Consider the following 20,703-nt stretch of genomic DNA (forward strand, 5'->3'; position numbering starts at 1 on the left):
GCCACGGGATCAAGAGGATAAAAAACAATCGAGTCCCTACTCAAACTGAAATGAATCTGTTTGGACTTAAAACCGTAAGAAAATAAAAATGTAAAATATATTTTTTAAATTTAGTTTTATTTCTTATTTAATAAACTAGAAGTAATCTATTTCAGATTAAACCAAGTCATTCTCTACTCTGAACCTCTGTTCTTGATTAGTTTTAGGTTCGATCTACTTCTAGACAGGTTGACGCTTCTATTTTTATGTGGGCAAGCTTGATCTAACAAATTTGTTTTTGCAGATCTGTCAATATCATATTGTTCGTGGGCCTGTTTTCCTTGTGTGTTTTTCAACTTCTGAATTGAAAATCATTGAAGTTCTCTTGGTGATATTTGATTTTTTATGGGTGATGGAATTTTTTGAACAAGTAGGAAAACAGAAGGGTAGATTGGGTAGTCTACATAAAATTTTAGTTATAAAAATATAAAGCTGTGGGCTTAGGCTTGCCGAACTTGATTAAATTCTCAATTTTATGATGGCCTATGAATATAAACATGGAGCCCCGGAGCAATCCATCCTTTCCAATTTAACTTTACATATTACATCCATCCCAAAACAAATTTTAAATTAATGACAATTCTGACATTGACTGTTTTTGGAATGTTAATTCTTTGAGCTTCAAGCATCATCAACCTTTGCTGCCGCAGATGCATAACTCACACTGCTGTCTCTCATAGTTTTGCAGTGGCTTGACTGCTCATACCAGAGGAATTTGATCTTTATCTTCGTTGAGCAATACCTTACAATCTGAAACAATTATAGAATTAGAAAAGTCCATATAAAATTAGTTCAATCAAATTTATTTGATGGGCACTACTGAAATTGGTGCCAACTAATGAGTGCTCGCTCAATATATTACGGAGGAGAAATATCTGGCATGTTGCTCAAATTAGCATTACTAATCAAATTGATACCAGATCTTCTAGAATTTAAATAATCATCATTACCATTGTTATCACCACTGTAATGATCTTACAACTAGGAGAAGGGCAGTATCTGGGATGCCTATTCAATAGAAAAACAAACCACTATTTGATTAAAGTTTAAGCCAATTATCCTGCTAATGCCTCACAAAACTATGGATAGGCGCAAAACATGGTGCCCATCAATTAGGTACAACACTTTTGATGCATATTTAAATATGATGACTGATTTAAAGGCCTCCTGTTTCTATGGTTTCGAATCCAGTTGATCATTATAACTAAAGTGAAGCAGAAGATAAATTAAACTAGATGGGAAAAATTCATCAACAGTTTCCGACCAAAAAAGAAACATCTACCATATACATCTCATTGTTTGTGTATATATAGGTTTTAGCACTTTATATTTTTTAAAAAATGTATATAGGTTTTAGTACACTAGCTTACACAATATGGAGTAGTAATACACAGTTGACTTTCTTTAGAATAACTGACAATCAGATTTTATGTGTATTTCAATTTTGACATTTACTCAACTATTTCATTTGAGGAGAAGCAATTATTTATGGACTTACAAAACTTTCTTTTATCATGAGAAAAAAATAAGGTACTTACATGGAGGAAAACACTAATTGGATGGCGTCCGCAAATTGTGTTTTCATACTTCGACAAATATGTCTTGAAAGCATCTGCATCTCCTGTTTCTATTATATCCATTCCCATCTTATCCAAGGCCTCGATAGATTTGTGTATGGGACCATGTTTCTTGTCATAAAACAGGTAATTGAACCTAACAAAGCCACATAACACTAGTTATGTCATAGTTGAAATGATATTGTTCAATCCTGATAACAAAATCAATGCCATCCTATCCAAGGACCTAGAATGTGTGTATGACACCATGTTTCTTTTCATAATGAATGTTAGTGAATCTGACAAAAGAACCATATCACCAGATGAAATAAATCATGAAACTTATCACGTAGGCTAAGCGTACATAGACCAGCTTCATAATGGTATTAAGCAAGCACGACCATGTGGGTTACAATAAGAACAAGATGAAACAATTAGGTTCAGGAAAATTTTGATAAGATATGTACAAATCTGAGAGGTAAAAATATTCGACATTGACTGCAAGATAATGTATTGGCAATCATATTAATGCAACCATGTGAACATAACATAACTCTTTTATAACAAACATAAAATCTCAAATTGACCAAGTCAAGAGCTAAAGTATAATACTTTGTCAGAAGTGGATTTCGTGAAGCATACCGAGAACCCCAATGGCAGAAATCTGATGACACAGAGAAGAAATTTTTTGGATCATCCATGTATTTGGCTAACAATTGACCATACATGGCTTCATTTTCAGCATTAAGAGCACCAACTAAAATGGGTACAACTTTCACTGGGTGCCTAAATCAGTACAAGTAGGAGTTAGCGCAGAGAAACAAAGAAAAAAAACAATAGTAACGGTATAGATGACAACATTATTTAACTGTAAAATAAAAAAATTTACCCTTCAAATACTTTAGCAAGATATGGCAAGTGCATTTCCATGCTATGCTCAGCCTCATCAACACGAAGATCCATTGATTCAAATTTTCCTGTAGCTTTGAGCTCCAGAATGACTGATAGACAGGACAAATTAGTTCAACAGGCCAAGCAAATAACAGAAGAAAAAAAAATACATAAAACAAAACACAGCTCTGTACAGTCTCTCTATCTTAGACATATCTCTACGTGTCTCTTCATATGTGCAATACTGCAGAATTTTGAGTATGTAAGGAAAATATTTATGTATCATATATCCATGCAAGTTTCAAAAGCAAACTTCACTAGGCAATTACACCTACACTCTCTTTACAATTTTTTTTTTTGGTTAGATTAATGTTTTACAATGTTTGAAATGAATGAATTCCAGAAAAAAATGTGGAAGTCATTTGCAAATTTAAATTTTTATCTTTGGAATTATTCCAAATAACTTATTTCTAATAAATTCCACTAGAACTAAGAAGATACATTTGAACTGTTAGATTTGATGAAATTCAGAAATGAAATAGAGGATTTAGAGAAAAGAAGCTTGAGCTCCGTTATTTAAGTTCGCCAAATATACTAATTGAATAGAACTGTATACAACAATTTAACCACTCATAGTTTATTTCAAACATAGTAATTCATGTATCATTTGTTCCAAACAAACCCTTAATTAGTTACCTTTCAGGAAGAAAAAAAATCCACAAATCACCAAGCCTTAACCTTTCACATGGAAGAAGAAAATCACTATACCTTCCAAATCAATAGGCAAGTCACCTATAGGGGTCCTGTAAACTGTAGCTGTTGAAAGGGCACATTTTGGAGTGTAATAGTGGTGAGATGGACCAAGAAGGAACACCCGAGAACTGAAATCATACATGTACCGATGTAAAGAGAAAAAAATAAATGGCTAACTCATAAAAGCTATTAAAATAAAATTATGGGCAACAAATAATTAATAACAATCACTTTATGTCAAATATAAATTTTCAAACCAGTGAAGCATGGAAAACTAATTAAAAATATACTTCAAACCAAAGGGATTGGCGATAAACACCTACATGTTTGTTGGGTCTATGTTTCCAAATGCATAAGCTGCAGCTCGACCTGAATATGAATAACCGGCATGCCTAGAGTTCCAATGCCAAAAGATGATAAGATATATTAGAACTTGTTACAATTATGAAGAAATTGAATAGACTTACGACAACTTACGGAGCAATCACGCCTCGTACATCAGGAGATTTAGCCAAACCAGATGATCTTAGCCATCCATCAAGCTCTTCAGCCAATTTTTTGGCTGAACAGGGAATTGAAAATAGTTTAGAACCACTTTTCGGCAACAATAACTGATTTCACAAGCTATGAGAGTTTTGATATAATAATGTGAGGATAATACATAAAAAAAAAAACTTAATGTACTCTTTTAAAAAGTTTAAATCAGCCCATGCACCATTTTTCAGTTCAAATAAAATTTAAACTTCCAAACTTTATGGACTAGGCTCTTCTTACTAACAGTGTGTCTAATACTCTTAGGCATCTAAGATGAAAGACAACATATCAACCTCGGCATCAGGTTTTAAAAGCATTGCTAGTATGGCAGCCATGTAGCTGCAATACTGACAACCACTTCACCTCTTTCTCTCTTTTTCTCTATCTCCAAATAGTTATAAATTAAACACTAATTCACGCAAAGCTACCAATAAGACATAAAACCATAAAGAAATCCTCAACACCAAAACTACTCATATGTTTTTCTACCCTCATTTGAGCACCATCACTTAACTCAACAGCACCTGAAAACACAATGCTACCGAAAGCAGATTACTAGTGGCAGAACTAGTCACATAGTTGCTATGCTGACAATATTTTTAGATCTTGATGCCTACGTGGACACGTCTTCTACCATGTGAGCAACGGTCTAACGGTGTTAGACATACTGTTAGTGATAAGTACTTATTCAGACAACATTTTAAAAGTAAATGTTGTATTTGAAACCAAAAAATAGTATAGAGGTTGATTTGAACTTCTTTAAATAGTCCAAAGGCTTTTCCAAATTATATAGGATCATGTATCATTATACTTCTCGTTTTGAAAACTAAAGGGCCAACACAGACTACATTATCTTTAAGATTCTGGTTGCGAGAGGGAGAGGGAGGAAATTGAATGAAATTACAAGATCCTCTTTGCAAATTATTTGATGGAAGAAATGAATAAATAAGAATCATTCGGCGACGGAAGCCAATTTTTTTTTTTTTTCAAATTACCCCCATTCTAGTCCCTCCCCCTCCACCTCTCACAATCCAAACCAAAGTGTCAAGCAATAACAATCCTTTAAGACAAGCTAAACTCAGTAGCATTTTAAAAATTACTTCATAAAATTTACATACCACAACCTGATAAGGTGATGCATAACGAACCAGACATTTTAGGCTTGCAAAAATAAAATCAATATATTATGCTCCCTAAATTATCAGAGCATGTAGAGTTAATTTTCAAATAAGTGAAAAAAAAAGAGGACGACAAGAAATACTATGGTACCACCCCAACTTGAGCATCCAAATAGTGTAATTATGATACCAGAAACGGCAATGCAAAATTTGCACAATATTCTACCAAGTTGCACTGACATCAGGTTAAGACATATAAAATTTACTTTCGTCACAATAAAAGAAAGGGAAAATTGCTGTTAACAGTAGTTGCGGGATCATGAAACTTCAAGTACTGGTACCAAAGGTATCAGTCATATCAACGTAAAGTTCATCATTCTCCAGCAGCTGGGAGTAGTTGCGAGATCATGAAACTTCAAATACTCGTACCAAAGGTATCAATCATATCAACCTAAAGTTCACCATACTACAACGGCTGGGGGTAAAGGTGCACTGATTAAATTCCCTTCTCCCAATCAAATACATAAGTATGTTATCAAGGCAACCACTCATATTGTTCATAGACATAGCATCCGCCAATTTTATTCTAGTAGAAGACATCCCATCTTCAACTCTTGTTTACTTCTGATTAAAAAGTTCAATGATTTGCCCGTATCATCGCTAACATTCTTCATCGATTCCTAAATCGTCATCTCCAAAAGCAATTCTTAAGAGAGAGAGGATATCTATTTCCTACTTTCTGTTGCGATCAACTACCGTTCTTTCTTTAAACCAGAATCATCTAGAAAAACCACCTACTCTATTGTCAAAACTCTTTTTCAGCTGAAATATCCATATTTCTCAGCGATCAAATCAGAATGCTTGCCAGCTCATCCACGCAAATCAATACAGATAATTAAATAAGAACAAATAGACGTTTTCCCTACCTGTTTTTAGCTAAATACAAGTCTCTCTTTGTACAATCAGTACATTCAAGTAAAAAAAAAAAAGCAAGAAATAATTTCGAACTCACGATTATCGGTGTACCAGGAGCCTGCATGCGATGCCCTCCTCACTCTCTCCATGTTTTTGACGGGACTGAGATATCGAGATCCGATAAGAACCCTAAATTTTCAGTGATTATTTGAGAGATGCTTTGCTTTTGCTTTTTCTTCTCCTGGATTCTCCTGCAAGAGTCGTGAGGAGAGTGATAATAATGGTAGAAATAGAATAGAAGTGTGTTATTATACTGCGACTCCGAATCCCTGACGGATTGTAACGACACCGTTTTACTGATTTCATCTTTCGCGATCTGCCGTATGATGGTCTGGCGTCAGCCCAGTATAAGCACAAAAGGCCCACTCATAAAAATCAATTTATTGGATATTCAAAAATAAGATTCTCTCTCTGTTAATAATAATATATTATGACCTTGAACATAATTACAATCAAATCATTGCTTTCTAATTCAATTCAATTTAATATCTTAATATTGTATACAAATTATTTACTTGTTATGCATCAGTTATCTACTTCTAAAACAATAATACAAAATTCTATTTTCTTTGGAAAGTTATATAAATAAAAGTAAAAAAGAGAAGTGTATATTTTAACAAAAAGAAAAATACATATATAATTAATGTCTAGTTAAATAATATTATTTATTATTTTTAGAAAATGATAAAACATAATTTATAATTTAAACACACTTAATCAATCAAATATTATATAAGTTACAGCCAAGAAAGATTTATAAGAGTCTTAAGAGGCAAAAACAGTGAAAGAGTATCCACCCCAAGCTGCCTAAACTAAAGAGCAGCAGATCCACAACCTATGAAAAATAAATCAATCAAGATGGTGTTGTTTCATTGCACCCCACTTATTTCTTACATTTAACCAATCAAATAAATATACTAATTTCCAACTATCGAAAACTCAAAATAAAAAATATCCCACCCAAAAATGAAATCCAAGAAAAAAAAAAAAAAAAAAAAAGAAAGAATCAATGTAATTGGCTCCTTAGCCTAATCACAGAATTTCAAACCAGAAACCAAAACTAGACAAACTTCCATTCTTTGCTACCTAAGCAAAGGAGACAGAACGACAGAACATGGCACGACATTGGGGTGAAGAAGAGAACCTGCAATGTGGAAAGAAAGATACATCACGATAAATGAACAGATTATAAAATTAAAAATCTATTATCAAATGTTAAGATGAGCCACAATTCAATCCTTATATATATATATATATATATATATTTTTTGTCATTTAATATAAATCATTAGCGTGCAGAAAACATTTGCTCCGGTGAGGACTTCTAAATACCATTTTGTAGAAGTTCATGCCTAAACAAATTAAAATCGGAAGAAAAAACAAATATGGAAAGACAGTAACCTAAGAACTATCATTTTTATGTGAAATAACAAAAGAAGTCAAATCATAAGAACCATAATTTTCAAAGATAATCCACAAATTTCATTTACAACACAGAAAAACTAGGGGAGATGGAACTGGAATCTTTCTTTTGTAATCAGGAAAGAATAAATTCAAATAAAAAAGGCAAAGCTATCAAAAATCCACTTCACATGCAAAATTTAAACTTGCAGCAGTTGAAATAAGGATTGCAGCTACATGCGCAGAAAAGCAGTAGAGACTGTCTCACCCACTCTTATAAAAAATCTGCTCATGAACACGGCAGCCTCGGGGGGGGTCCCAACTCTTTTGGGTGAAAAGGTTTTGCTAGGACATTTTGGAAGGACCCAGTGCAGGGGAGGGGCAGCTGGATCAGAGAAAAATAAGGTCTTGCATTTACTACTCATTGTCTATTTTATAGATCTCTTTGAGAGAGAAATATGAGGGGGTTTGAGGAGTAGATGGTAGATACTACCCCTCCATAAGGTCCAAGATGCTTGGTTGAGCTTGAAGACCCCACACCTTCTTAACAAACTCTTACGGAGGAAAATGATCATGTAGACAGAGTTGCTTATTCGATGTGCCCCTAACTTGTATACGAAGCACAATGAGGAATTCAACTCCTAGAGGGTATGCATAGACAATCTGGTTACAGACAAGGTATCAACTAAATCAAAAGCGCTCCTCCTCTCTATGGTGTTCTCATCATTAATCCAAAAGAATGGATTCATTGGCCAAAGTTTTTTACTCAACAAAAGGAGGATTCAACACGTTTAGAGGCTCATGAATTCCTCTCTCCAAAGAGTCCAGAAAACAGAAGGCAGAAATAAGACAAAAGATAGGTGCTGAATTTTTATAGATATTGTGAAGTAAAGAGTCGTAGGTCAGCAATTTTTGGTTTATAATTAAATCATGCCAATCTCCAACAATAACATGTCAAGCAGTTAAAAGAAGATTAACATCCTGAAAAGTAGATACAAACTTACCTATATTCCTCAGCCACCTCGCAAGACTTTCAAAAGAGAACTGATGATTTGCTCAATGCCTCTATACAGTATATAATCAAGAAAATCCCCAAACATGCTCAGTCATGGTGTGAGAGATGTACTTGCTCTAATATAGAATGAAGTTTTGGAACCCGTCGACGGAACAGAGGTTCCAGCCGAAAAGACGGAACGCCGATCTGCCATCTCTTAGCATCATACATTTCATTCCATGCCTGTACTATCTCATCAATTTTGAACCCTAAACCTGCAATCAGGCAAAGTGGTAACTACTTACAATACAACCCAAACAGTTTTGAAACTGGAAAAGAAAATGATTCTGTAATCACTTCTATTTTACCTTCTAGTGCCGTTTCATTGGAGCAATGATTCTTTATCATAACAGCAATATCTGTTGGAGAAGCTCCAGCAAGTTCAAACTTCTCAACTGAAACCTCTAAACATTCTTCCCAAGTTGGTAGTCCAAGCTTGTATTCCACAAGAGACCGCTCATATAGCAAGGTACCCCATAAGAGGTATATTTGTGAACTCATATTTGCAGCCCGGTCTGCAGCTTCTTCAGAAGATGCATCATTGAACAGTCCATCTAAACCTATTTTCTGCAACTGGTCTTTATATCTATCAAACTTTGAGAGTCCATTTAGTCGTTGCTCCTCCATCTCTTCCCACATCTGCATCCCCCTCTCCATGCTGTCCTCAGCCTTGTTATACAGCTGTAGGACCTCTTGGGAAGGGCCACTTTCTAAATCAATCTTGTTTCCGATTGCATAGTACCAGGAAAGCTTTGCCTGCTCAAACTGCTGTTGTCCCAGCGCGAGAAGGGCTTCATAGAAGTCAGGCTTGATCTTTAGAGCTTCTTCATACCTCATTCCTGCCTTTACATACTCTTTCTGTGCCCATTCATATGCAGTCTTAAGCTGCACAAGAATGGATTCCTTTGAACTATCTTCTGGATAGAACACCCTCTTCCTTGCTCTTGACATATGAACATTTCCCCAGTTGAACATTGCAAGAGCTGCCATCTCCTGGAACTTATCGGCAGCAATTTCAAAAAGTTCCTGGCTATCTTCACTTGTAACAGTATCCTCCATTGCTTCTGAATATAACTTCATTCCGGCATCATGAAGATCCAAATAAGAATCGGAATCAAATCCAACATGGTTCTTGAACAATCGTGCAAACTGTATAATCCAGTCCTCTATGCAAATCAAATCAGTTTCAGATTCTGCAGTTTCCCTTGAGTTCCCATTCTCAACCTCTTTACTTGGTCTCTTGTCAACCATATGCAGTTCCTCATCATTCACCCCTCCGTAATCCGGTTCTTGATCAGGGCTAACTTCGAAAATATACAATCTAAGTGAACCCTGGGAATCACCTGAGGCTTCAGCCAATCTAAGCTCATCCGTGGTAGTTATGGTAATCAGATCACCCTCTGGGTCCTTGTATTTCACAAGAGCACCCTTCAAGCTAGGGAGCCTATCCTGAACTATATCTCGCACCAATCTAATACTACAATTCAGTGGCAACTGTGCCCATCTAATATCCTCTAAAAACACCAACTTAACTGTCCTAGTAATCACCTTCTCTTCCTTATTAACAGCCACAGTCACAACTTTTTCTTCTGCCTCAACAACCTCTTTATCCTTAACCAGGCTCACCTTCTTCTCCTCCACAACAACCTTATCCTCTGATTTCTTCTCCTCGGATTTATCCACCTTCTTCACTTCACCACTTCTATCAGCCCTCTTTACCTCACCTTTGTCTACCTTCTTCCCCTCACCCTTATCACTCCTCTTCTTCTTCCGCAGTTTCTCTTTCACCACCTTACGCAAACGTGAAGCACCAATAGGTTGCACGTCAACTAAACTACTTTCCATTTCATTGACATCAACCCCCTTCTCCACCAAGGCCTTTTTCACCCTCTCGAAAATATCAGAGGCTGTTAAATTATTGGGTTCCATGTTTAACACAATATGAGCATCCCTGAAAGCCAAATCCAATCTATTCAAAGACTCATAACACCTAGCCCTCTTCAACAAAGCCTTGCTATACCTAGGGGAGACCTCTAACGCTAAGTTACATTCATTAATTGCTCGTGGGTACTCGCCCAGACCCATTTGCATGTAACATGCGGCCATGTTAGTGTGCAAGTAAGCTACATCGATGTGGTTCCTAGGCAGAAGTTTAAGGGCCTTCTCGTATTTTAACATGGCGCCTTCATGATCGCGCTTTTGAAAGAGTTTGTTACCTTCTTCTTTGAGCTCCTGTGACATGTTGATGAAGATAGCGGTGTCTTCGTCAAACGCCTTCGATGTTCGATCGGAAATTTTGCTCGGCTTACCGATGGTGTCAGCGGCTTTCGGCGAGTCTTGGTTCTTCTTCCCCGTAGGCTTTCCCATTGATAATTCAGTTCAGAAGGAACACAAAGAACCAAAAAAAGATAGAAGAATCCTAAATCCAAACTTATGCTATGAAATATGATTATGATGAAAAAGACGCTATGCGAATTGATAGATTATGAAAAGATTGAAAAAAAAACAAACAGGTTCCGGGAATCAAACGAATGAAGAAGGCAAATACGGATGCAAAAAAAAGTATAAACAAACACAAAAGAACACTCGAACCAGAACCAAATTACAAAAACTTTCAACTAAAATCATACACAAGAAAAGAAAAAGGAAACGAAAAGGAAAATCTCTCTCTGGTTGCTCTGTTTTGTAATTGGACAAAGCAGGACAAGAGAGAAATTCCAAAGGCTAAATTCTATGAGGGCTGAAATTGAACGTAAGAGATAAGGATGATAACACGAGAAATGGAGGATCGAGTCCTGTGCTTATTGTTATCGAGAATGGCGCTTGGTTGCAGAGGAAATATTGATGCAATAAGAGGGAAGACAAACATTTCTGCATCGTCACCTAGGGTTTGGGTTTTCTCTCCCTCCTTGAAGGTCAACGTTCCCACGGGAAAGTTTTGACTCCCACGTTCTATTGAACCACGTGGCGTCCACGCTCATAGTTCAGGTAAAAACATGGCGGGTGTGGTCTTGCCTGGTAGTAACTGAGAAATCTCCATTGAAAACTGGTATTGCTCCTGATCGTCCCGGGAAAATTTGCAAGTCAGTCTGAATACTAATTCGGCAGTTATTTGAAAAAAAGTATGATCTGCTTCTTTTCTTTCCTAGTTTGATACCAACATATCCCTGAAACACATAAAAATCTCAACAACTGAAGAATTTTGGTAAAAAAAAAAAAAAATGAAAGAAGAAAGTTTAGAGAATTAAAATAGATAAACTTAGCCAATTTCTAATTTTGGTTAGGATTTTTTTAATTCTTTAATATTTTTATGTTTTATAAAAAACTTGGTATTTTTTTTAAAAAATTATATTTGCTATAATGACAATTATGACATTTACAATATTATATAAAAATTAAATTATAATGTCAAAGTAACACATTTGGTTAGTTTTTTTTTTTTTTTTGGTAACCCCAGTGTGATTTCCAAAAATGGCTAAAAGGATTTAGAAGAGAAATCATGACTGAATTAAATGGATATAAAGATAGCAGTAATACTCTAATTATTTGTTTTTATTTGTTTCCAAATAAAGAATTATCTATTAATTAAAAAATTATCTATTAATTAAAGCTTATTATTATTATTATTATTACTATGATTTTTACCAACAGAGTTACAGGCAAGGGAGAGTGTAAGTGCACGCGCCTATAACAGATTGGGCCTGTCAATTAGGTGGTGCAGCATATTAATTCTTCCCTGTACTTTCACCCGGAAAAAGAAAAAAAGAAAAACGAGAAACGAACTCCTCCTCTTTATTTCCTTACGGCAAGAAATTCATTTAGAAAAACGTCAGTAATAAAATCCCAGTGGGCCCCATAGGTCAGTCCCTGAATATAAGTAATATCCTTCAAGTTCCCCAGAAGGGTTCCAGTTCAATTTGGTTGGAATGTAAGATGTTAAAATAGTATAAAAAATTTAAAGTAAACAACAGTTTCAGGTTTAAACTTTAGAAATAATATTATAACGATCTCCTTTGATAATTTCTTAATTCTAATTTCTAAATGATATTCTAATTGCAATGTACATGACTTGTTTTTTATTATACTAAAAAAAAAAAAATTAAGGGTTAGCAAGTAAAATTTAATCTAAAAGATTTTTAATTTGATGCATCAAGAGAACTAAATTACCATGGGAACCATGGTTTTTGAATATTAAAAAAAAATGTAGTTTAAAAGATTATCTGAACTTTAAAATTCTTTTATGCCTTTGCTAAATGTTATTTTACTCAAATAATTTAAATCAAACATCATAATAAGACAAATTTGCTGAAGAACCAATCAACATATTTCAAACTAAATATTTCAGTGTAAAAGTAAAGTAGCACATTAATAATCTATGCACTTATTTTTATTTATATCGAAAAAAAATCATCGACCACTTACCTCATAAACCTTACCGGTAGAAGACATAAAAATTATGTAATTAATAGTCATGAGATCAAATACAAAAAATTATAATTCTTAGCATCCATTAATAGATATCATGAAAAAACCCACAAGCATGTACGTATGCCAAGCTTGCTTAATGAAGCCTCGCTTTCACAAACCCTGCGAGCACATTCATTAGTAGATCCTTCAATGACACTATGTGATTATTCGGTTTTACCCAGGGGCATCATACCCCCATTTGCCACTAGCTTCTTCAGGCTCAAGGACAACCGCTCTGCCATCGGTTAGTCTAGTAGTAAATTGAGTTGGTCTCTAAAGCTGCGCAGCCATGGAAAAAAGATAAACATAGGGCCTGCAGCCAAAAAACACTAACATTATTGTGGACCTTTCTCATCATGAAATCGAAGCTGTGAAACAGATTTATCATTATGAGAATGAGATGTAAAGTACTTGTCAGGAAAAATTTAAGTTGACAACAATTTGGGATTATCAGAAGCAAAATTCTTTAGTGCTCTGGAGGAGTGAGGCACCATAGTAGCATTTCTATAAGAGGCGATTTCATTGAAAACTAATCTTAATGAATAAACTTCAAGATTTGATGAATGAAAATTCTATAATTTCTCAAGCGTATAATGCCTCCATAGTAGACCTCAAGTATGACATACCTTGTACCAGGTGGAAGGTAGACAATTGGAAAGATACGATAGTGTAGTTCAAGATTTGAAGCATCAAATATGGTATAATCTCATCAACAAAGCTGACATATACCATATTACTATCGCATATAAAAAGTTGCTTGAGATATTGGTATAGAGTCTTTTGAAACCCACTAGAAATATCAAATAGAAAATACTTTTCTTACATCCTAATAAAACAGTAGAAAAAAAAAATTTTCCTGCTAGAGAGAGAGAGAGAGAGAGAGAGAGAACTTACACATGAGCGGCTTCTGTGAAACCCTCATTAGAAGAAACTGCAAGATCAAGAAACAAGTTCCTTGGTGAGAGTAGAAACACATTTGGTAGCCTCTTTTGTCTTCAAGACCTTAAAAGAAACGCAATAGTCCATTCGGTAAACAAAACAAAAATTAGAGAATAAACTTAGTAAGTGTTGAAAAAAATTAATCCTTGAAGCACGCACAATCACACTAAAGTAAAAGTAGAAATAAAAAGAATACAAGAATTTTACGTGGTTCGACAGTGTGCCTACATCCACAAGTAAGACTAGTAAAAAAGAATTTTATTATGTAATCTGAGAGTACATCACCAATAAGTTAGCAAATCTATTTATAGAGAGATTAATAGAGTTTTTTCACAAATAAATTTTTTTTAGAATATACATCAAATATTCTCTAAGATAAATACAACAAAAAAATCATATAAATTATCCCCAAATATATAGATAAATATCAGAAAAATTCAAGACACATCAATAAATCTTCCCATTAACTTGAATTTCCTCTATCATCAAAGCAGTTAACTATTTTGTCGCACTATTTAGCCAACATGCCCCCATTGGGACGCTATTGAGTATCACATACTCCATCCAAGTTTAGACTGCACCTAAACTTGCTATCTAATCCCTGAGCAGAGTGACATCTGTCATCAAATTCTTCACACACAACAACAATCATCTAATCAGCATTTGTACACCCCGATTACTGTAAATCAACTGGCCCTACAACTGACAAGTTATATACAATCAGATTCTCATATCTCTATGGTTGTTTAATCTATCTTATCTTCCTGTTTGTTGCAATACTATATGGTTGTTGTTGATCAGATGCACTATCACCTTCTTAATTAAAATCATGTACTTCATTCCCTGTACCATTAAACTGAACTTCTAACTCTGCTTTTTCTCGGACACTGTGATTTGATTCTATTATTGCCTTCCCCTTCTGACTATCTAGTGAAGCACACTCATTAAATGTCACATCTTTATTGATAATTAACATTGGAGACTTAGGATCACTACACCACAACTTGTACCCTTTCACTTTAGATGCATTTCTTTACCCTTGGCTTAAGGTTACCATCTTTAACATGAGCATAAGCAAGACAACCAAACACTTCCAACTGAAAGTAATCAACATATGACACAGACCATACCTTAAAAGAAGTTTTACTTTTAATAGCTGTAGATAGAGATCTATTAACTAAGAAACTAGTAGTATTCATAGTTTTAGCCCAAAATTCCTGTCCCACACCAGAATGAGACATGTTTCATGCTCTATCATAAAGCATCCTATTCATGCGTTTTGCAATACCATTTTATTGTGGTGTCCTAACACAAGTAAGATGTCTCACTATACCTTTTGTACTGCAGAAATTATCAAACTCATGATTGTAAAATTTCAACTCATTGTCAGTCATAAAATATTTGATCTTTCTCTCTGTCTGTTTCTCAATCATGGTCTTTCATATGACAAATATTAAGAATGCCTCTTTTTTGGATTTCAAAAAATATACCCATATCTTCCTAGAGTAATTATCGATCAATGTCATGAAATACTTGACACCACTATTGGAAGAAATTATGTATGAACCCCATAAGTCAAAATGAACATAATCCACCTTACCTTTGATCTTGTGCACTGCTTTTTTTTTTTAAATTTCACTCTGATCTGCTTGCCAAACACACAGTGTTCACAGAAACCCAAAGCTTCTTCTTTATATCCGTTCAACAAACTCTGTTTGCTCAAAACAAATAATCCCTTGTTACTCATATGACCCAAACACAGATGCTATAACTGATTCTGATTACTGTTTCCTGATGCTACAACAGCTTCCCTTGAAACTAACATTTTCCTGAAGAACATACAATTTCAGATTCCAAATTGCCTTTCATGAGTACCTTAAAGCTTTTACATATTTTAAGAGTACCATTCTCTGCATGATATTTATAACCCTATGTCGCCAATATAGAAAGAGAAATCAAATTCCTCTTCATATGAGAAACATGCCAACACTTAACAATTCTGATGATATCATTAAACATTCTTAATATGATATTACCAATCTCAGCGATAGATTACGAACTGTCATCTCCCAAATACACAATACCACTCATCTGCTTGTAAGTAGCAAACCAATGACTATGTGGACACGTGTAGAATGTAGCACTAGAATTAAGAATTCAAGAATTCTTTCTATGATCTGAATTCACAAATAAAATTACCTCAACACTGCTGCTGTCACTATCATCAGAATTATCTATGTCGACTATATTAGCAAAACTCTCCTATTCATTTTCTCTCTTCAACATAGGACAATCTCTCCTAAAGTGAGCATTCTCTCCACATTTAAAACAATTTCCCTTTTTACCTCTAGATTTTGATTTACCCTTTCTCTATCTTATACTTTATAGATATCATCTCGAATCCCTAAATGTGCACCAAAAACCTAAACAGAGAGAAAAAAAACACTGTTAGAAAATAAAAAACACTCATAGAGAGTCGCCACTACACAAAAAACCACCGAACATAACCACTGGAATATTGCACACGCCTCCACGTGCTGCCACGCACTCCTTCACACTCTGTTGCATGCGCGGTCGCCGGAGTTGCCATACACTACCACTGGAAAATACCAAAAATGTAAAGAACTATGCAACTCTACAGATTCGGCACGGGTTTGGTGAAAATGCATCGAAAAAATGTCGGGAATATCGCAAATCGAGCCTCGCAAAAATCGGGTGCCACCGCGCTGGTTCATCTTCTCTGAGAATTTGGGTGACCTTTCTCTGGTTTTTCGGCCTTCAATTTACATAGACATTACTAAAAAAGGCATATGTAACCTTTGATTTGGTTTCCCTGATCGAATTTCCTTCTCTCGATGCGATTTACGTTCTTTCGCACGAAGAAGAGTTGGTCGCTGCTTAGTCTTCTGCTCGTCGCACGACCTTCTCCGCTCAGCCCTTCTACACCAGTCGCTGTGACCTGAAGTTGCTACACATTGCTCACCAAACTGCGACTGATCTGAGCCTCATCCGTGCGCAAAAACTGAAGGTCACACAGATAAGGTCTGATATGTTTGTTTTGGGTTTTTTTTTTGTTTTCTTTCACTCGCTGATATGTTCTATCTCTTTAACCCAGCTCAAACCCAAGCTCTGATATCACTTGTTAGAAAAAATTAATCCCTGAAGCATGCACAATCACATCAAAGCAAAAATAGAAAGAAAAGAACACAAGGATTTTACGTGCTTCAACAATGTGCCTACATCTATGAACAAGATCGACAAGAAAGAATTTTACTATTTAATCTGAGAGTACATTACTAATAGGTTAGAAAACCTATTTACAGAGAGACTAGTAAAAGTTTTAATAAATAAAAACTCTTTAGCGTATACATCAAATATTCCACAAGATAAATAAAAAAAAACTCGTATAAATTGTCCCTCAAAATATAAATAAATATCACCAAAATTTAAAACAAATTAATAATAAGGCCTACATGGTGCTTAGAGTAAAGAGAAGACAATAAAACAGTAGAGTGAAGGTCTCTTGCCTAGAAAGACTCGAAAAAAAAGGCGGAGGAAAATAGAGCAAACTTGAAAAGGTCTAAACAATATATTAATTTTTATTTATAAACTGTAAATATGGTAAAAATATTTAAAAAATCCCATAAATATTGAAGATCAAACAACTAATTTATCCTTTGTTTCCATGGAGAGTTATCAGGGGGGAAGGGGAAAAAAAGATGAGTAAACTAATCTTTATCGCTATTATTAAAATTCCATAAAAGAAGAATAATAAGTTGTTAATTCTTCAAGACAACAAGTTTGGCTTAAAAGTAAACAAGCTAACAAACATGTGCATTATCGAGGTAAAAAGTTCAAGTCATAATCGATAAGTAACCCAGAAAGGTTACCTGAGGCTGAGAGTACGCTCTACCTCCACTTCCTCGATGCATCCGCTTAACACTTCCTATGCAAACAAATAAGGAGTTCAAGTTTTCAATTGTTGAGAAATTATGAATCCGAAAAACGAATTAGATATAAAAATTAATAGAATTCATCAATTATCTTTGCAAATGTACAAGTCACCCCCAAAATAACCGTACCACTTATGAACATGAATATGCTATGAAGAAGAGTTGATTTTCACATAAATTTGATTAATCAATAAATTTTTATGCAAAATAAACGGAATAAAGAGAATATATAAATAGATTAGGGTGAACCTTGAGTGAGATGGGAAAAGCGAAGACAAAACACAATATAGAAGCTTTCCTAGTATAGAAGACAAAGTAGAGATATTGATGGAGAAATAGAGAAATAATTAATAGGTCTTCAGAGACTTTTTACTCTTTCTTTTCTCTTTATCTCGCTATTTCGACTCTTACAGAGAGAAATGTAGAGAAAGGGTAAGTGTAAATCAGCTGCAAGGCAATGTGTCTGAGATGACAGGTGGAGAAAGACAATGTTCTTTGGACTAGTAAGCAAAATGGCTGATAAGAACAACTACTTATATTATCATTATGTGGGCCATCTAAAAAATGGGCTAATGAATCCGCTACTTGAATTTTTGTGTTAAAAAATTAGGATTTTTATTTAATTTAATTATATTTTTTATTACTGAAAAAACTTATATAATTTTATAAATAAAATTAATATAATTTCATATTTATTAAAAATAAAAATAATTACTCATCTCTTTTAATAATTTAACTAAAATTTTTTAAACTCGTAATTCACCAAATATTATAATTTTTTAAAGTTTTAAAAGTAAAAAAAGACAGACAATTCAAACATCTTTTGGCTTTGAAAGAATTATGAGCTAAAAGGTCATTAGACTAAAAACTATAAGAGCTAGCTTAAATATTTTAAAATTATCTTATATGTATGTACGCATGGACAACCCAGATTTGTTTTCCCTTTAAATGTGATCGGATAGTTAAGATCAAATTGCGATGAACGGTTCAAATTTATTCTTTCTTTAAATGCAATCGGATGGTCGAGATCAAACGCGATGAACGATCTAGATTAATGTGAGATGAGTATAAATATTTAGTATCACACTGAACTCAAACTCTAGCTGCTAGCCTCTCGCCGAAGAAGAAGAACTAGTCACCGGAGAAGGGAGCCGACCGCCGCTGTACCGGAGCTACTTTTGACCGTAAAAAAGGTAAAAATTCTCTTATCCACTTGAAATTTGATTCCGAGCATCCCTATGGCCAAATCGGAGTAAAAAGAATGACGGGTGAGTCGAAAATCGCAGGTAAAGCCTGGCGGCACTGCCGCTGGCAAAACCTGCAACCTCCTCTGATGAGCCCCTTTTTGTTTTCTGTTTTGTGCGATTTTTTCACCGTTGTGTTTACCGTTATATTTTCTACAGGTTGATCGAAGAAAAACTCCCAGCTGCGAAGGTGAGCCGGCGGAGTTGCCGCACCTAGAAAATCCCACCGTCAGTAGGTTTCTGTTTTTTGATTTTTTCAGCCAACTGAGGTCCCCTACGTGTTTTTTCGCAGGGATATGTATAAAGCTGGCCAAAATCGACCAAGATCACTAAAAAAGGTCAAACCGAGGTAAACCGCCATCGCGGGTGGTGGTGCCGTCGCCAAAGCACGACGACACCACCGTGCCGGAACCCCAAAATTGGCCGAAAAGGATGTTTTTTACCAATTTTGGATTCATAAGGTATTTTTAGGTACGTGGCAAGCGTTGTGGATTATGTAGGGATAATTCTGGAATTTCAGGGATCGCTAGTAGGCGCAGTAGAAAATTTAATATTTTAGACACTAATTCGGGTAAGGATCCCTCGCCATTTTCTCCGTTATGGTAAATTGAGACTTAATAATTAATAATTATATATTTTTATAAAAAATTAGAGAATCTTAAAAATAATTACAAGTCGCTAGTGGAGTTGAAACTAGTGAGTTCATAGTCGTTTCGATCTTATTTATTTTTCTATATTACCTATATTTGTTTATTATTATACTCTACGTAACTTAATTGATGGTCTTTAGGGTCTTTTTGGTTATTTTGTTATTTGTTTTCCCTGCACTGTGTGCTGGTATTTCAGTCATTGGTTATTTGGCTGTGTTAAACTATATTGTTGCCTAAATGAACTGTGAGTATAAAATGAGATATAATTATTGCATGATTGATTGTTATACTGATGAAAATCTGTATAGGAAAGACTTACTGGGTATCCGAAAAAAGGCGGACGGGCCCGGTACATAGGGAACCCTACCGTGAACGTTACTTTAGTCGGACGGGACTGAAAAGTCCCTTATCAATAAGATTTTGGAGATACGGTTCACCTTTATACTAGACAAGGTATTGAAGTGGTAGAATATTTTGCACCGATTACCAGACGGGGTATGAAGATGACTAGTTAATTACTTAATTGGATATTGGATTCACGAATAGGAGGACATCCCTATGAACCCCTAGGGGTACCGGTAAGCGGGTAAAAAATATAAAATGATTGTTCTTGTTATCCTCTATGTGATAAATAATAGTGCATGAATATGAGTTTTCATAAGTTATTGTTGGGAAAGACTTTTTACACAAAATGAAATAAATGACTTTCTTTATAATAAATGAATTTACATTAAATTAAAGACTTCATTGGTTATTTTTTTATTTTTACCAATTTTTAATTTTTCGTATCTGTGATTAGTGTGATATTCTTACTGAGCTAGTGTAGCTCATCCATTCATTAACTATTTTACATCAAGAGAATCAAGATCCAAATCTCGATCAACAAAAGGGTTGTGAATAGTTCACCACCTGAACTCCCTTCAAAAGCTAGTGAAGGTCGTCCTAGGATTGCTTAGTTAATTGTTTTTTATTTATTTCTTTGATTTTCGTTTGTTCTTTTAAAAAAGACATTCTCGTGGCCCTATTGGGCATCCTAAAGTATTGTGTAAGGAATATAAACCCTAACTCTATTTTTTCGCTTCCGCATTTAATTTATAATTTTATTTTATTTAAGGTTCTAGGTCTTTAC

At 34.7% G+C, this 20,703-nt stretch overlaps 2 protein-coding genes across 2 annotated transcripts; both read right to left on the reverse strand.

Annotated features, from left to right (window-relative positions):
* Window positions 1–485: 485 nt before the first annotated feature.
* LOC110807036 (AmmeMemoRadiSam system protein B) lies at window positions 486–6,096 on the reverse strand. The gene is made up of 8 exons (XM_022032053.2): window positions 5,904–6,096; window positions 3,717–3,801; window positions 3,563–3,631; window positions 3,255–3,367; window positions 2,485–2,596; window positions 2,238–2,381; window positions 1,578–1,752; window positions 486–789 (listed from the first exon to the last, which is right to left on the reverse strand). The coding sequence occupies exons 1-8, from the start codon at window positions 5,953–5,955 to the stop codon at window positions 661–663; spliced, it is 879 nt and encodes a 292-aa protein (XP_021887745.2). The 5' UTR covers window positions 5,956–6,096; the 3' UTR covers window positions 486–660.
* Window positions 6,097–6,579: 483 nt separating this feature from the next.
* PHOX1 (Octicosapeptide/Phox/Bem1p (PB1) domain-containing protein / tetratricopeptide repeat (TPR)-containing protein) lies at window positions 6,580–11,501 on the reverse strand. Its single transcript, XM_022032052.2, has 3 exons — window positions 8,630–11,501; window positions 8,272–8,536; window positions 6,580–7,010 (listed from the first exon to the last, which is right to left on the reverse strand). The coding sequence occupies exons 1-2, from the start codon at window positions 10,686–10,688 to the stop codon at window positions 8,370–8,372; spliced, it is 2,226 nt and encodes a 741-aa protein (XP_021887744.2). The 5' UTR covers window positions 10,689–11,501; the 3' UTR covers window positions 6,580–7,010; window positions 8,272–8,369.
* Between the last annotated feature and the right edge of the window lie 9,202 nt (window positions 11,502–20,703).

The sequence above is a fragment of the Carica papaya genome, chromosome 7, assembly GCF_054855325.1.
Source record: "Carica papaya isolate Zhongbai chromosome 7, ASM5485532v1, whole genome shotgun sequence".
Lineage (NCBI taxonomy): Eukaryota > Viridiplantae > Streptophyta > Magnoliopsida > Brassicales > Caricaceae > Carica > Carica papaya.

Excerpts from the sequence above, each read along its gene's own strand:
- LOC110807036 (XM_022032053.2), bottom strand. The coding sequence starts at position 5,955 with ATGGAGAGAGTGAGGAGGGCATCGCATGCAGGCTCCTGGTACACCGAT. Across the intron at positions 3,368-3,562 it reads AACATAGACCCAACAAACAT|TTCTCGGGTGTTCCTTCTTG; the intron begins GTAGGTGTTTAT and ends GTATGATTTCAG. Across the intron at positions 1,753-2,237 it reads TTCTGCCATTGGGGTTCTCG|GTTCAATTACCTGTTTTATG; the intron begins GTATGCTTCACG and ends TGGCTTTGTTAG.
- PHOX1 (XM_022032052.2), bottom strand. The coding sequence starts at position 10,688 with ATGGGAAAGCCTACGGGGAAGAAGAACCAAGACTCGCCGAAAGCCGCT. Across the intron at positions 8,537-8,629 it reads CAATGAAACGGCACTAGAAG|GTTTAGGGTTCAAAATTGAT; the intron begins GTAAAATAGAAG and ends GCCTGATTGCAG.